The sequence below is a fragment of the Amblyomma maculatum genome, unplaced genomic scaffold, assembly GCF_055883805.1.
Source record: "Amblyomma maculatum isolate TAMU_Amacu unplaced genomic scaffold, ASM5588380v1 scaffold_15, whole genome shotgun sequence".
Lineage (NCBI taxonomy): Eukaryota > Metazoa > Arthropoda > Arachnida > Ixodida > Ixodidae > Amblyomma > Amblyomma maculatum.
In genome coordinates, this window is record NW_028146740.1 from 7,143,003 (window position 1) to 7,160,775 (window position 17,773).

The 17,773-nt window shown below is 45.9% G+C and overlaps 1 protein-coding gene across 5 annotated transcripts in view; it reads right to left on the bottom strand.

The window, feature by feature from the left end:
• Positions 1–17,773, bottom strand: part of RASSF8 (ras association domain-containing protein 8) — a 122,109-nt gene that overhangs the window by 38,636 nt on the left and 65,700 nt on the right. For 4 of the 5 annotated variants that reach the window (XM_084586170.1, XM_084586167.1, XM_084586168.1 and 1 more), the window contains one exon: positions 10,727–11,014. In XM_084586170.1, coding sequence (XP_084442296.1) covers positions 10,727–11,014 — 288 coding nt within the window. The remainder of the gene's footprint in view (positions 1–10,726; positions 11,015–17,773) is intronic. The other variant, XM_084586171.1, reaches the window with a different exon arrangement.

Sequence of the window (17,773 nt, forward strand, 5' to 3'; positions counted from 1 at the left end):
AGTACGGCACCTACAACAAATACCGAAATTCTGATTCTCCATCTTTCCTTATCGAAACGAACAAAATAAAACAGCTCCGTACCCGGCGAAAGATAGCAAGATTAGAATTTTTACACTCCTTAAATCATGGAAAGCTCGGAATATCGGCAACACTTTGTCACACCATCCCTCACTCGAAAAACAACACACATACAATTATAGCTTAACTCTCCATTTCACCAGAACCAACATCTACAAATTCTCCTTTTTTCCATGAACAATCAGGGACTGGAATGTACTGCCTGGGGAGGTTTTCACTTGTGAAAAATTCAGAGAAGCCATTGGCAATGTTTTTGAACACTTAGAGAGGTGTTGTTTTTTTTTTTTTTTTTTTTTTTTTTTTTTGATGGCGACATAATCAAAATGGCTATATGTACCAATTCATGCTTCCAGGTTATTTGTAGAAGTGTATCTGTGCATGACACGCAAAAATTTCTCCTTTTCTTTGTAATTTCTTCTTTACACTTCTTTGCCCATCCTGCTTGGACCAAAGCGGTCTGCAGTATCATGCAAATAAATTTAACCTCACAGAAAGGTTTAACCGAACTTTGGTGACACGCTCGCCATGTACGTTTCTTCTGACGCGTCTAATTGGGATCAGGTGCTTCCGTACGTCACCTATGCCTATAACACAGCGTCTCAGGCGTCTTTCTCTTATACAGTCGTGAGCCGTCCTGTCTACTGGACACCATACCTCCTTACCACCTTGACAATTCAGAGTAAACTTCTCTTTCTGCTGTTGCCCGTAATGCTGAGCAGTGCCGTCAGCTGGCTCGCTCATTCACGTCGGATATACATTCAAGATCATAACCGACATGAGAGCGATTACGGCAAGCCTGCTTCTGACTTTCCTACCAACACCCTTGTTTGGCTCTTTGTTCCGGCTGATTCCAAATTCTCTGCGAAGTATAATGACCCTTATCTTGTATTAGAGCGTACATCTCCAGTTAACTACGTTGTGGAGCCGACAACGCCTTCTTCTGACCACCGTCGCTGCGGGCAAGAAGTTGTTCATGTCAGTCGACTTAAACCATACTACGATTGCCTTGTCGTCCCCTCACCTTAAAGGGACACTAAAGAGAGAAAGGAAGTGGGTTTGCATCGATAGAATGCCAGTTCCTGATTACAAAAAGACCACTCTTACTGAAAACAGAGCTGTTATAAGGTAGTAAAGAAGAATAACAGAAATACAGGTATCGCCACCACAGCCAAACGGCCGAGGCTCGCAACTACAAATCACGTGACGCGCTAGGGATCCCGGAGGCTGACAAATGCGAATTACGTTGCATGTTTGAATGCGGTAGTACGTTTTTTCTCAAACATGATAACACGCTTTTATCATACGTAAACGACGGCGAAAAGACAACGTAAACGTTGCAAGGCAAATGCAAAAATATACTTGGAGGCGCCACAGGCGCCCACTTCAGTTTTGGTTATGTTTCGGCTCAGGCATTTCGTGCGCACTCGGATAGTTTGTTTGAACCTGCAGCGCCTGAATTACGAGCTTGGAGCAGCAGATGCGCTTTGATGGTTCCCATTTGAGCATTCGGAGGCACGAGCGAGCGAAATCCGCTACCGCCGACACACTCCTTCGTTCACACTTCTGCGCCAACATATCGCCGCCGTTGCCGCTTCGACTGCGACCTGACCGCTTGACTGCAGCTACGTACACCACGAAAAGCATACATATGCTAAGTACCGAAGGAAAAACGCATTATCATTCAATTGTTCACTAAATCATGGCACATCTGACCAACATTCTTTCAACAAGTCAACAAGACCTTCAACGTGCTATTTGTAGGCGTCGTAAACAAAAGGGGCATACTTGCCGCTCATACCAAGGAGAGCGTCGATATATTGCGCTCGTCGCCCGGCGAAAAAAAGGGCCTCGGGTAAAAAGCAAAAACTAAAAATAACGAAGCACCAGAAATACATTACAAAAGGTTAAAAAAAAGAAATCGATTTGTAAAAAAAAAAAAAAAAAAACCGACAGAAGGGGTAAGACTCGAACTTGCTACTGCTTGCTCCGTAACGTTTGGCGCTAACCGCTAGGCTACGCCGCGCCACAAGAACCTTGGAAATATTTTAGTTTTTATGTCATGGCCCCATTTACAATAAAGTGTTTCTGCTGCCGGTCTAAAAACTACAACTTCTTGATCATCGGCGCATGCTGCCTGCTCTCACGTCTTGCAACTAATGTTCTGGATGCCTATGCGCACTATATTGTGCACTGGATCCATTTTAACATGTGGAATTTCACAGCGCTGGCAAATGTAGTGGCGCCGGCACTTCGGTCATGTTCTGCTACCGTGGAGGTAATTTTCGCTGAACACGGAGCTGTAGCACAAACCTTGAAGGAAAAAAGTGCGACAAAGCTTCAAAACTGACAAGCGCAGCAGCGAGGACACTATTTTGCTGGTAACTAAATCTTATTTGTATGTAAACATGTCAGGAAGCGTTGCGATGACCGAGGGCTCGGTTTATACACAGTGCAAGAAGGAGCGCAAAAGCTTGAGAAACATGTAAAGTATTGTGCATTACAAGCGCTCTTTTTTTTTTTTTTTCTTCCTTTATGGGCCCATCGCTCGGTAAATTACTTTCTTCATCGTTTTATTTATTTCGGCTGAGGCCGTCATTGCGAGTACGCTGTTGCCAAGAATTGGCCCTTGAGGGATGCGACGCCGCGGGCCGCGCCGGCTCGCTAACTATCACAGAGTCTCCGCTTACGTCATAGTGTGCGTCACTCAACTCCAACTACGTAGTTGGAGGCCACAGTTTGAATTCGACCGGCGGGAACAAGAAAAAACCTCAACTTCTCATCGCAATATCTCAGCAATTATTCGATTTTTTGCTGCCGGATATGCGGCGACAGTTTCACCAAATGTAGTTTATTAGATTTTCATACCATCTTTGGCTGTCTTTAGTGTCCCTTTAAGTCGCCAGGATGGCTCCCTCTTTCCGCCGGGGCAATTGTAAGGAAAAAGATGATTCAGCGCCCACGAAAACGACGATGAAGACGGCTGGGTTCATGGCCGATCAGCTGGCGCGCACTCGAAGCTCGGACTGTCTTATTCCGACAAGATTGTGCCTTACTGTATGATCGTCGTGTGTCACCGGTCGCCGTCTCCAGTCCTCCGAATAACCCCCAATAAACCCCTCTTCCCTATGTACATTTTTGAAGGGAGGGAGTGAGCAGGTCGAATTATCCCAATTTCCAAATTAACCGGGCCCAAATTAACAAGATTTTACTGTAACATGCTTTTATCACACGTAAATGATGGCAAAAAGACAACGTAAATGTTGCAAGGCAAATAAAAAAACATACTTGGCGGCGCCACAGGCGTCCACTTAAGTTTCGGTTATGTTCCGGCTCAGGCACTTGGTATGGTCTCGGATAGTTTTGTTTTGGACCTGCGGCACCTGAACTACAACCTCGGAGCAGCAGATGCGCCTACCCTAAGAGCGTATCGTATGAAGATCATGACTCAGCACGCACTTGCGAAGTATTCTCCGCTCCCCGTGCGCCAGCAATCACGGACTTTCCTCTTGCGTCATAGTGTGCGTCCTCCTACCCTACTACAGTGAAACCTCGTCACAACAGACAGTTAAAAATCGGAAAATAGTTCACTCTATCCATAATTCGTAATATAAAATTTCGTAGAAAATACACGCAAGAGCACCGAAATTCAATCAGAGAAGGCACAGCAACTCGGATGATACCTACTTGTGTCACGTCCATTTATTTACGCGCAAAGAACGCAGTTATCGCAGCCTGCCTTTTTGTGTTGATCGCGTTCCGTATCACGCCTTGTTCCACAGTTTGCAAACACTCAACAAGGGCAAACCCACTGCTCTCAATAGCACTGCAGTGGCGGCGCAGTAAATCCAATGCAGCAAGCGCTTCTTGTGAAGTCGGAATGTTCTCATCGTCTGCAGGGTGAGCCTGAGCTTCATCTGCGGGATGTTCAGAAACTTCCACAGCGATTTCGGCGTCCGTCAGTACAGCCATGGTCACCGCGATGTTGTCGCCGCCTACAAAGTCCTCTACAGTCACTGTTGCAGGCATGTCACCAACAAAATGCAAAAAATCGTTCCAGGCTCATCGAGCTCGCGGAGCTCTGTTTCGTCAGGATCGTCCCCATCGTCACTTGATGCACGGGCCTCTGCTGGCACAAAACCTGCGTGCCAAAAGCAGTTGGCAATCGTTCCACCTTTCACGCTGTCCCATGCCGCTTTAATGCTCCCAGCAAGTTGATTTTCAAGTCCTGCTTCATAAGAAGCTTCACGAGAAGAGTGTCAATCAGTCTCCTCTTGTAAACTGCCTTGAAGGCCCTGATTTTATCTCGAGCTTTGTCTTTAACGTCAGTGCTGCTCTTTTTTTTACGTTCACCGCCATCACAGCACTACGCATACCAGCACAACACACTCGACACGACGACCGACGCAGCCGCTGCCAAACGCTACGACCACAACAGCCACACCGCGACGCCGCTGCGAACACCAAAAAACAAAAAATGCGAAAGACGCAAAAGCCAGAAAGGCAAAAGCAACATTCGATCGCACCGCTGCCGCCGCTGCTGAAGCGGCGCTGTCAGCGATTGTGAGATGCGAACGATTCCTCATGGCCTCCGAGATCACCTCCGCGCGTACAAACAGGCACGCGGGGGTGATCTCGGAGGCCATAGATTTCTTTGGATGTCAACTCCCAATGCCATCGTGGCATCTGTGGCGCTGTCAGCGCCTACGAGGTAGCCCTGAACGTTTGCTGCGCCTCACAACACAGATGTAGTGCAACGAAGCCTGCTTCCTGCTATTAAAGTGAGGTAGTGCTTGGCGTTGCGAAGTTCGTAATATCCGTTTTATGCCAAACCGCGTTCGCTATGGAAGTTAAAAATACATGTGTTTGACAAAAATATTTCGGAAGAGTTCAATATATTTAATCATTCGTTATATGCGTGTTCGTTATATCGAGGTTTGACTGTACGTAGTAGGAGAAAACAGTTTGAATTCAACCGGCCGGAACAAAAAAAAAAAAAACCTCAACCTCTTATCGCAATATCTCAGCAATAATTCGATTTTTTGCTGCCGGATACGCGGAGACAGTCTCGCCAAATGCCATTTATTAGATTTTGATAGCATATTTTGGTGTCTTTAGTGTCCCTTTAATGTTTTCAAGCCAACCGTCCTCCTTGCAGAAAGCGTAACACGGCAATGGCTTGATGCATTTTCATGACTCCAGGCCAGACACGCCCTCATGAAGAAATGGAAAAAGCAAAGAATTAATTGAAAGCTCAAGTTACGCATTGCAAGGCTTGAGAAGAAAATTGAAGATCACGCCATTAACCTTACACGCCAGAACCGGTATCAGGTATGCGACGAACTTAACGGGCAGCTAAGAACCTAGAACACATGGAACCTTCTCCGCCACCTCCTTGATCCAGCCGTCCAAGACAGTCAACAGAAACGCTATAGACGAGATCATCATGCAATATCCCAGAAGCGGGGAACAATTGTTATCGTCGCTACAAGATAAATATGTAAACTCCAGCAAAGATGGAGATTTGTACCCGGACTACACGGAACGTGACAACCCAAATCTTGACGAGCCTTTCTCGGACGCAGAGATCTGGGCCGCACTGTCTCAACTCAAAACAAAATCTGCGCCTGGCCCAGATAAAATCAATAACAAGATGCTGTGGAACCTAGATCTAAAGTCGGTCACAGCGCTCACGGATTACTTGAATCAGTGCTGGTAGAGTGGTAGCACACCCCAATCCTGGAAGCACGCCAAGATGATTTCTATTCCAGAACCTAACAAGATGATAAACCTCGATAACCTAAGGCTTACCTCATGCTTAGGTAAGCTAATGGAGCATGTTGTGCTCAATAGACTGCAGGACTATGCCGAAGAATACTTGCTTCTAACACACAATGGAGGGCTTCAGAAGGGGACTTTCTACACAGGATGTCATGCTTCAACTGTCACATGACATCATTAACAGATCTAACTAACAAGGTAAGTATACAGGCCATCCTGGCTATCGACCTAAAGAGAGCATTTGACAATGTCTCCCATTATGCTATACTAGAGCACCTAAACGAAATTAACCCTGGGCGAAAGGCTTAAAACTACATCAAGGCCTTTCTGAGTGAGCGCTCGGTGGAACTGCACGTGGGCAATTTGAAATCCGACTCGATAAAGCTGAGAAACAGAGGCACCCCTCAGGGGGCTGTTCTCTCTCCGTTCCTCTTTAATCTGGCATTAATCAAGACCCCGGATAGACTCGTCAAAATACCAGGAGTACAGCACAGCCTCTAAGCGGACGATATTACGGTGTGGGCAACTAAGGGCTTTCATGGTGAAATCGAGGCCGCTCTTCAAGCAGCTGCAGACGTCATCGATGAAGAGGTCAGGAGAGCGGGCCTAGAATGCTCCCCTGAAAAATCGGAGCTTACAGTGTTTCATAAAGGAAAATTAAATGCGCCCTTGACGACTGTCATTATACAGGGTATGGAAGTAACAGAGGTTCAAGAGATCAAGATCCTGGGGCTCAGGCTACAAACAAACTCTGGAAACGCACCAGCAATCAACAAATTGAAATGGGCAGTTCACCAAACAGCCAGACTAATACAAAGAATCACTAATAGAAAACGAGGCATGAAAGAACACGATCTCTTCAAACTCATAGACGCTTCATCATAAGCAGGATTACATACACCCTCCCATACTTAAAACTCCAAAGAAACGAAGTTGAGAGAATCGACGCCATCATTAGAATGGCTTACAAAACAGCAATGGGCCTAGTTTGCTCGACTCCCAACGAAGAGCGTTTCAAATTCGGGGTCCACGAGGAACTTAAAGAAGCACATCGAACTGCCCAAATAAGGCGCCTGTCTAGCACGCCTGCCGGCAGGACAATACTTGAGAGATTAGGTATTGAGGGCAAACCCTTACAAGACCTGCCTCAAACTATTCCACGCGATATCCGAAAGAGGATCACCATCAAACCTCTTCCTCGGAACATGAACCCCAACGCCCATCAAGGCCGAAGAAAAGCATGAGCTAAGAGCCTGCACAAAACCCTGAGCCGGCTACAGGATGTCATCTACGTCGAGGCCGCAGAAGACGCGGAAGACCCTCACAAATATTCGATATGTGGAGTCACAGAGCCCAACACCAACCCAGCGAGACTCGTTATGGCGGAGACTGTTTCCACATCCAGACCCCTAGTGGCGGAGGAGGCCGCCATCGCCACGCCCATTGCTTTTACTAATGCAACAACCATAGTAAGCGACTCCAACTGGCAATCAGTAACTTTGCTAGAGGTAGAGTCTCCAAATCCGCCTCACAAATACTCAGTGAAATGAGAGAATCTCCTCTCGAGAGAGATATTGAATTAATATGGAACCCAGCTCATATGCGGGGAATCCGGGAAATGAGAGAGGCTGCCCACCAATAAGCTCGAGAATTAGCCAGCCGAGCGGTGGCGCAAAATCAGGAACCGGAACCCTTCGGTGAGCCAGCCGTGTCGTACTACGAACTCACTGCACATTACAAAGCAATGAGAAGAACACTCCCACCACCCCATAAAACACTGACCAGACAACAAGTAATATGGAGACAGCTACAGACGGGGACCCTCCCCAATCCAAACTACATATCGAAATTCATAAATAAGGATATGAATCCCTTCTGCCGGTTTTGCGGGGTGAAAGACAACTTCGAGCCTATGATCTGGGCGTGCAAAGCCCATAAGCCTCCCTCAGCACTCTTGCCTGATCCCTCTAAAGAAGCTTGGGACGAGTTAAGGTCCAGCGATGACCCTGGCATTCAATTCAAGGCCGTCAAATGGGCCGGCGTTGCCAAAAGTCTCCACGGCCTGCGGCACGCTAGCTGACTTCCCCTATTCCTCCCACTTATTGTGAATAAAGTTTTATCAGCCTCAGTCATGATGTTTATTGCATTGCATTCCTTGGTAAGTTCTTTATGCAGTGACATTTCCATATATTTAGAATATGGTCACATTTTTTACTTTTTGGGAATTTTGAAATTATAAAATGAGTGCATTATGCAAGCATAGATGTAATGTTCTGTGTAAAAAAAATCAAGCTCATAAAAAGATTTGGGAAATGTCACCACATGAACTGTTCTTATGACTGAATTTTAAAAGCAACTGCAGCAAAAGCAACCTTGTTTTGTAGTCATGCCAGGCTTTCTGCAAGTTTGGTACAGTAAAAGCTCATTAATTCGAACCGGGAAAAAGGTTCGAATTATCAGATGTTCAAATTATCGAATGGTATCGAAAAAACTAAGAACCATTTGTATTACTGTAAGTGTACTGTATTTAGTCGCGTAACCAACACACTCGCATAAGGAACCCACCCAGCCGCGATCTGTGCCTATGAATCTGGAAAAAAAAAAAGTGTCAGTCTTTAGCGTGTCCCTCTGTTTCGCGCTGCGGTCCACAGCACATTTCTTGGCAGTGCGCCAAGATGTTGTGCAGCGATAACGGGGTGTTTACCTTTTGACTTTAGCTCCAGCAGGAGGGAGGAGGGGGAGGAACTAGGCAAAGTGCCAGCGCTTGTCCGGTTGTGCAAGCCTCCTTTTCAGTACGTTCGTTCGCTTTATCATGCAATGAAGGACTGGAGCGGGCGGGCACCGTCTACTGCCACTCCAATCATTGGAACGCGCGATAGCAGCAAGCGGTTTCTGAAGCCAATGATGCTAGAAGCCAGCATCAAGATCGCGGCTGACTCGCGTGCTTCGGTCCGTTGACGACTGATAGCTGGAAGGATGGATGGTTGTCGCAAAAACACAAAAAAGTTGAACCCATAGTGCCCGTCCAAGATCACAGCCTTTCATGGGCATTGGCTGGGACCACAGTACTTATTCATATTTGCAAATTAACAGCACTGGAATTAACGAGTATTGAGTTGCGAGCTACGAAGGTTGCGCAGAAGAGAGAGCAGGCAGCCGCCGCCGCGGCCATGCCCTGACCTTGCCTCGGCCGCCATCCCTTCCTCATGGCGCCATTTAACTTTTACCCACTCTTCCCAGGTTTTACCTGGTTCCATCTTTTGTCCCCGTTTTGGAAGTGTGCAGCCTCTAATTATGCCTTCCAATCGTAAAGGTGAACTAAGCGCCGCCCAGATGCAGCAGCGCGTAGTTCGAATTATCAGTAGCTGAACAGACTCGAGTTCAAATTAATGAGCTTTTTTATACACAGATCTTTATGGAGCTTGGCCGGACCAAGTAGTGTAGTTCGAATTATCCGAAAATTAAAATTATCAAGGTTCCAATCAACGAGCTTTCACTGTATAACAATGATGCATGTAAAAATTTTTGGTGCCAAAACTACTTGAGCTATGCTAGTGAAACTTTGTATTTATTAATTCAGTGCACTTTCCAATAAGTGTGCTAAGTTTCATTGCTCTAAGCCAAAAACTAAAAAATTACCCCTTCCATCCCCACCTCCCCCGTGAAGCATGCGGAATTCACTAACACCCAGCAGGCATACATGTGCAGATTCAGATTCCAGATGAAGATTTGCATGAAGCCGCACTTAACAATGATGCCAGCGCACGGAGTGCACTTCGTGCTGTTGACAACCCAGATGACCTCATGAGTGGATGACAATGTAATTGACCACAAAAAGATGACCGACAAGTCTATCATCAGCAGCGTGTGCGATGACACTGAAGACCAAGGAGCGGCACAAGAAGAGAAGGCAAACACATGAGATGTTCTGATGCCTTTGAGCACTGAAACTGCTCCAAGGCAAGGCCCGGCAAAGCGAGCTAACCCACCTTTGGAAGTAAATTTTCGATTCACAGGCCGTTTTGTCATTTCTGTCTCGTTCTTGCCACAAAGAAATTCTCGCAACAGCAAATATTTTCGCTTCCCCCGGAGCAATAGGAGGTTTCGAGTGTACAAAAAGTAAATCTAATACCACTGTCACACGGGCAATTCGAAGGCCCTCGAATTGATTGTCTATCGACTCGAACTGCCACACGGGCATTTTCAATGACCATTCAGTCGATAGTCTATCGAGTCAGCGGAGCAGCTCGGAACTCTATCGAGATCTTAAAGGCCTTCGAACGTCGCGCAAGGTTGCTAGCGTTGACCAGAGGAGCATCACGCACACACGTGAACAGCGCGTTTACGATACAAAAACGTGAAAAAGCGTTATTATTTTATATCTTCAATTTACGCGGTAAAATATTAATATCTGTAATAATTTTAAAATAGCATTGCCCTTTTTTAGGACGCATTATTTATGTACTCTCTACAACTGCAACCTGCGCCACCGAGAAAAGCAAACACAATCAAAAGCACAGCCGGATGAACGTCAACGCGTTTCAAAAAAAAAAGGAACAGTTGTCCTTGAATAACAACTAAACGCCTGCAGTTTCTAAAAAAGGTGACAGCTATATTTTATTTTGCATTTATAGGGAGATTTTAGTTCTTTAAGCAAAACCGAAAACAGCGATAGTGGCGCCACAAAAGTTTGCCGCCAAACACTAGAACTATTTCAACAGCCTTCGAGTTTTGCCGTAACAGCGGCACAACTCCGAGTTCGATCACGACTGAAAATCTCGAAGGCTATCGACTCAATCGCCTTTGAAAATGAGCGTGTAACAGGAGTATAAAACCATAATTAGGTCCATGACAAGATGGCGAACAAACCCTCGAGCCAGTGCTTGTGGTCGTCGGCCAGGGAGAGGGCCTCCAGGTTGGCCTGTCGCAGCTCCTCACTCAGCTGCGCCAGCAGCTGGTGGCGCTCGGCCAGCAGCTGTCCCTGCTCGGCCAGGCGCCGCTCGAGCAGCTCGGGCTCCAGCTGGCACAAGCGCTGGCGACATTGCCCCAGGCGGGCCTCACAGGTGGCCAGCAGCGAGCGGGCCAGGGTCAGCTCCGAGCGGAGGGTGCGCTCCTCCTGCTGGGAGAGACGCAGCTGCTCCTCCAGGGAGGAGGCTGCTGCAACACACCAAATCACAGCTTCCCCACACTGCTATTAAATTATGATGAAAAAACTGCTATTTTACTCTACCTGCAAAATCACAGCATGGAGGGGGAGCTTGAAAACTTGGGAGAAATTCAAACAAAATAATACTCTTACACGGAAATGGGTTTAATATTTACAGAATATACGGGGAATGCATGAAAGCTACATACAGTAAGTCTCAAGCACAGCCTCAGTTAAGCTTCTCCCCAAACGAGTCTACGCACCACCATTTTGTCCTTTTTCACATGTGCAACCGTCCACTTTGTCCTTCTCTTTCACATGCGCAACACCGTGCGGCGCAGCGTCATTGACGTAACAATATGCAGTCTATAGCAGAGGGCCCAAAAAGAAAGCGCAAACAGCACAATAAAACACAAAAGATACACCAATATTATTTGAGAGGCAGCGGTCCAGACACTGCCATAATCAAGTGAAACCAGTACTTTAATATACTCAGCCTCCTATACAGCAATTTCCAGTTGCCCAGCCCTTTCTTTGATTCCTCGCAACTGTTGTTGGTGTTTCAATACCCCTAAGGTAACTGAAAAGCTGTCTTCTCCTGGCCGCTCTTTAGCCTGGTGGTCGCTTTGTTAGTGATGCCAGTGGCATTTTGCTCAATTCTCGAGGCACAAAAACTTGCAATCTGGCGCACTTTGGACACGACCGGCTTTATAACTTTGCGACCTATTCACCGGCGCCACCACCATGGCCCCCGATTTTTTGTCGCTTGTTTAGTTGGCCCGAGCGCCGCTGCCCTCCGAGGCGCCACAACTTACCCCCAGCCCACGCTGCGTCGGTCGCGTGTTTTCGTGTTTACTTATTCAGGTTACCCCTAAAGGCCCTCCAAGGAGGGTATTACATAGGGGGGATGATACAATTGTAAAAAACACGATGCAATTATCAACAACAATTACAATAAGAAACATTAAATATTAGGCATAGCATCAAAAGAGGAAAGAAAAACAATAGCAAAATATTCTACACATTTCCGTCACAGCGAAGTAGCTCTTGGAATTTTTTATGTTAGTTTCTGTAGCGATGTGCGATGGCAAGTTATTCCATTCAATGATAGTGCGAGGTATGAATGAATTGGCATAAGATGATAAATGACCCTTTGCGGTTGCTGTAGTGCTAATTCCTCGTGTGTTCGTGTGCGCCTTTACACCGTGCTTTCGGCTATTTTTCTTGTGTCGCAGCCTACAAGTCGTAAATTTTATTAGTGGGAGCAGCATTTTGCTTTCGTGGGGCACCAATGCACCATCGCCCACAATTGTATATTGCAGCGTTCCGCTGTGCAAATCAAGTGGAGGCACTGCGAAAGGAATATCCTTCCACAAGTTTCCAATCACGGAACTGCGGAACCAGTGGCTGAAAAGAATCTCTCGACAAGCAGAAGGTAAGCAATCACTGATACATTCGCATGGCTGTGAAAGCTAAAAATAGAGTTGAAATATTGGCTCTTGGCACACGACCCATTAAATGGATCCTTCTTGTGTCATATATGTTTACCCTCAGCTTGTTTTATTCTGAATTGAAAAATTTCATACTTGAGAGGTGTGCTCCCTCAGAGCTTGTGTCCAAGCTCTCTGTTTTCGTGCTCTCATAAGAATGAGGAAAATTCGCAGGCCCTGAAAAAAGTCTATAGACTCCAAATGACCGCAGTAAAGTGTGCAGCTTACACTTCACTGTATCGGTATGTATCACTAACATTGGTATTATTTATTTTATTTATTTATTTATTAGTGATACTATCAGTCCGGTCAGGACCAAGATAGGAGCGATACAGGGTACAGATTACAAAGGCGGAACACGACAAACAAAACACCAGCACCATCCAGTCGGTGCCAAGTTTTAACATATCAAAAATGGAACTGACCTCTAACTTTGTTAGTTACTGCCCAAATTTGATGAAAATCTCGCAAAATTTTTCAGTTTTTTCTGCTGATTTCAAATATGCAAACATTTCTCTTCTATGGCAATTAGTTCTAGAGGTATTAGAGAATTATTGCTATTGTCTGCTCAAACAATAGGGGAAAAAATGGTCATTAGAAATTAATTTTTTATATACAGGTAGATACTTTAAAGTGTAGGAAGTGCAATGTTGGAAACACGTTTTTTATTTTCACTTGTAAAACTCTTATATCTTATCTTGAAATCCTTACACAGTTGCCATGCAAAGTTCAGTGGGCTGCTAAATCTCTATTATTAGCTCAATTTTAAAACTGCTTCCATTATTGAATTCCTTACACTTTATAGCATCTATCTGTATATTAAAATTTATTTCTGATTAGCATTTTATACCTTATTACTTGAGCAGACAGTAGCAATAATTCTCTAATACCTTTAGAACTAATTGCCCTAGAAGAGAAATGTTTGCATATTTGAAATCAATAGAAAAAACTGCACAATTCTGTGAGGTTTCATAAAATTTGGGTAATAAATAACAAAACCAATATTGTCACGCCACTGACGACGAGGAAGGATTGTGCTGGTCTGGGAGAAGAAGAGGAGAAAGCGTTGGTGCCTGGGGGCTAGTAGGCTTCACCTTGTCCCACTGCCTTATCACTGTAAATAAACACCCCTTTGCTATTTCACCGTAACAACTTGGTGGAGGTGCAAGGTAAGATGCGGGGTGCAGGGTCCAACGGCACGATGAATGAGAGCATATTATCGCGTACGCAAGTCGTACCCTGAGCAAGCCGGAGCGAAACTACACAGTCACCGAACAGGAATGCCTGGCTGTAGTTTTCGCTGTGCAGTGTTTCCGTTCATATTTGTACGGACGGTCGTTTACTATCGTAACTGACCATCATTCACTCTGTTGGCTGCGGAACCTTCGAGACCCATGTGGTCGCCTCGCACGCTGGGCCCTCCGGTTACAGGAATATGACTTTATTGTGGTGTACAAAAGCAGGAGGTGTCATGCAGACGCAGATTGTCTTTCAAGGATGCCAATGGCCACGACTGGACCTGACAGCGACGATTTCGACAATTATATATCGACCCTCGAGCCAGCGTTCCCCGACACAAATTTTTTCAAAACGGGACAGCAAAATGATAGCAGTCTGCAGCCTCTCTTTGCCACCACCCAAGCCAGTGTGGCGTACCGGTGGCGTAGCGGTAGAACATCCGCCTCGCATGCAGGAGGACCGGGGTTCAAAACCCAGTGCTGCGCAATTCTCCACCGGATGAAAAAAAAAATTTTTTAAATCCGCGTGTCGATGGAATTGCAACACAGGTTTTGGGTGCGACCTGATGCCAGTGAACACCTCCGGCAACGCACTCCCTCACCAGAACAGGAGTTGGCCACCCTGGTGCAGTAATTGGCCACAACCTCCTAAAGCTCCATAAAACCCCGGCCCTCAGTCACCAGCGGCTGCGGAACAACTGACCACGGCGGCGGTCAGACCTGTGATGCAGCAGGGGGTGCTAAAAAAGCCTGGCTCCGCTGGACAGGCCGCCATTGGAAACTGACCCTGGCAACGTTTAAAGGGACACTAAAGACAGCTAAAGATGGTATGAAAATCTAATAAACTACATTTGGTGACACTGTCGCCGCATATCCGGCAGCAAAAAATCGAATAATTTCTGAGATATTGCGATAAGAAGTAGAGGTTTTTTCTTGTTCCCGCCGGTCGAATTCAAACTGTGGCCTCCAACTACGTAGTTGGAGTTGAGTGACGCACACTATGACGTAAGCGGAGAATCCGTGATAGCTAGCGAGCCGGCGCGGCCCGCGGCGTCGCATCCCTCAAGGGCCAACTTGGCAACAGCGTACTCGCAATGACGGCCTCAGCCGAAATAAATAAAATGATGAAGAGAGCAATTTACCGAGCGATGGGCCCATAAAGGAAGAAAAAAAAAAAACAGAGCGCTTGTAATGCACAATATTTTACATGTTTCTCAAGCTTTTGCGCTCCTTCTTGCACTGTGTATAAACAAACCGAGCCCTCGGTCATCGCAACGCTTCCTGACATGTTTACATACAAATAAGATTTAGTTATCAGCAAAATAGTGTCCTTGCTGCTGCGCTTGTCAGTTTTGAAGCTTCGTCGCACTTTTTTTCTTCAAGGTTTGTGCTACAGCTCCGTGTTCAGCGAAAATTACGTTCACGGTAGCAGAACATGACCGAAGTGCCGGCGCCACTACATTTGCCAGCGCTGCGAAATTCCACATGTTAAAATGGATCCAGTGCACAATATAGTGCGCATAGGCATCCAGAACATTAGTTGCAAGACGTGAGAGCAGGCAACATGCGCCGATGATCAAGAAGTTGTAATTTTTACACCGGCAGCAGAAACACTTTATTGTAAATGGGGCTATGACATAAAAACTAGAAATATTTCCAAGGTTATCGTGGCGCGGCGTAGCCGAGCGGTTAGCGGCGAACGTTACGGAGCAAGCAGTAGCGAGTTCGAGTCTCACCTCTTCTGGCATTTTTTTTTTTTTTACAAATCGATTTTTTTTAATCTTTTGTAATCTATTTCTGGTGCTTCGTTATTTTTAGTTTTTACTTTTTACCCGAGGCACCATTTGTCGCCGGGCGACGAGCGCAATATATCGACGATCTCCTTGGTATGAGCGGCAAGTATGCCCCTTTTGTTTACGACGCCTGCAAATAGCACGTTGAAGGTCTTTTTGACGCAGTATATGTTGGTCAGATGTGCCATGATTTAGTGAACAATTGAATGATAATGCGTTTTTCCTTCGGTACTTAGCATATGTATGCTTTTCGTGGCGTACGTAGCTGCAGTCAAGCGGTCAGGTCGCAGTCGAAGCGGCAACGGCGGCGATATGTTGGCGCAGAAGTGTGAACGAAGGAGTGTGTCGGCGGTAGCGGATTTCGCTCGCTCGTGCCTCTGAATGCTCAAATGGGAACCATCAAGGCGCATCTGCTGCTCCAAGCTCGTAATTCAGGCGCTGCAGGTTCAAACAAACTATCCGAGTGTGCACGAAATGCCTGAGCCGAAACATAACCAAAACTGAAGTGGGCACCTGTGGCGCCTCCAAGTATATTTTTGTAATTGCCTTGCAACGTTTACGTTGTCTTTTCGCCGTCGTTTACGTATGATAAAAGCGTGTTATCATGTTTGAGAAAAAACGTACTACCGCATTCAAACATACAACGTAATTCGCATTTGTCAGCCTCCGGGATCCCTAGCGCGTCACGTGATTTGTAGTTGCGAGCCTCGGCCGTTTGGCTGTGGTGACGATACCTGTATTTCTGTTATTCTTCTTTACTACCTTATAACAGCTCTGTTTTCAGTAAGAGTGGTCTTTTTGTAATCAGGAACTGGCATTCTATCGATGCAAACCCACTTCCTTTCTCTCTTTAGTGTCCCTTTAATGCTAGAACCCTAGCTAGTGAAGCTAGTTTAGCAGTGCTGTTAGAGGAACTAGAGGGCATGAAATGGGATGTCATAGGGCTTAGTGAGGTTAGGAGGCCGAATGAGGCATATACTGTACTGAAGGATGGGCATGTACTGTGTTATCGAGATTTACCAGAGAGGCGACAACTAGGAGTAGGTTTCCGTGTCAATAAGTATATAGCGGGTAATATAGATGAATCCTATAGTATTAATGAGAGGGTTGCAGGCATAGCAATTAGACCTAATAAGCGGTATAAACTGAAGGTTGCACAGGCCTATGCACCTACATGTAGTTATGATGACCAGGCAGTTGAAACCTTCTATGAAGATGTAGAATCGGCAATGCGAAAAGTAAAGACGCAATATACTGTTCTAATGGGCGACTTCAATGCCAAGGTAGGGAAAAAACAGGCAGGAGACAAGGCAGTAGGTGACTATGGCATTGGTTCTAGGAATAGCAAGGGGGAGTTACTAGTGGAGTTTGCAGAGCGCATTAACTTACGAATCATGAACACCTTCTTCAGCAAACAGAAGAACCGGAAATGGACATGGAAAAGTCCTAACGGAGAGACTAAAAATGAAATCAACTTCATAATGTGTTCAACCCCCGCCATTATGCAAGATGTAGAGGTAATCGGGAAAGTGCGATGCAGTGACCACAGGATGGTAAGGTCCCGAATTAGCCTAAATCTGAAGAAGGAGCACAACAGATTAGTAAGAAAGAAACCCATCAACCAATTAGCGGTGGGGGGTCGGCAGAAGAGTTCAGGATCTCGCTACAGAATAGGTATTCAGCTCTAACTGAGGATGGCGACATTACCCTAGAGGCAAGGAACAATAATTTCAGAGATATCATTACTGAGTGCGCGGTAGAAGTAGGCGGTACGATAGTTAGAGAGGATACTGGTAAGCTGTCTAAGGAGACGAAAGATTTGATTAAGAAACGCCAGAGTATGAAGGCTTCCAATCCAACAGACCGGATCGAATTGGCCGAGATATCAAAGCTAATCAATAAGCGCAAGGTGGCCAATATAAGGAAGCATAACATGGAGAAAATTGAGCATGCTGTAAAGAACGGGGGAAGCCTTAAAGCGGTAAAGAAGAAATTGGGCATAGGCAAAAACCAGATGCATGCGATAAGGGACAAGGCGGGCAATGTCATCACTAATATGGAAAAGATAGCCAAAGTAGCCGAGGAGTTCTATACAGATCTCTACAGTAGCCAAAGTAGTCAGGACCGTAATGAGATTGGCGGTAGGGAAAAACAGTCAGACGTTCCACCAGTGACGAAGGACGAGGTCAAGAAAGCACTAGAAACTATGAAAAGGGGGAAATCAGCTGGAGAGGATCAGATAACTACAG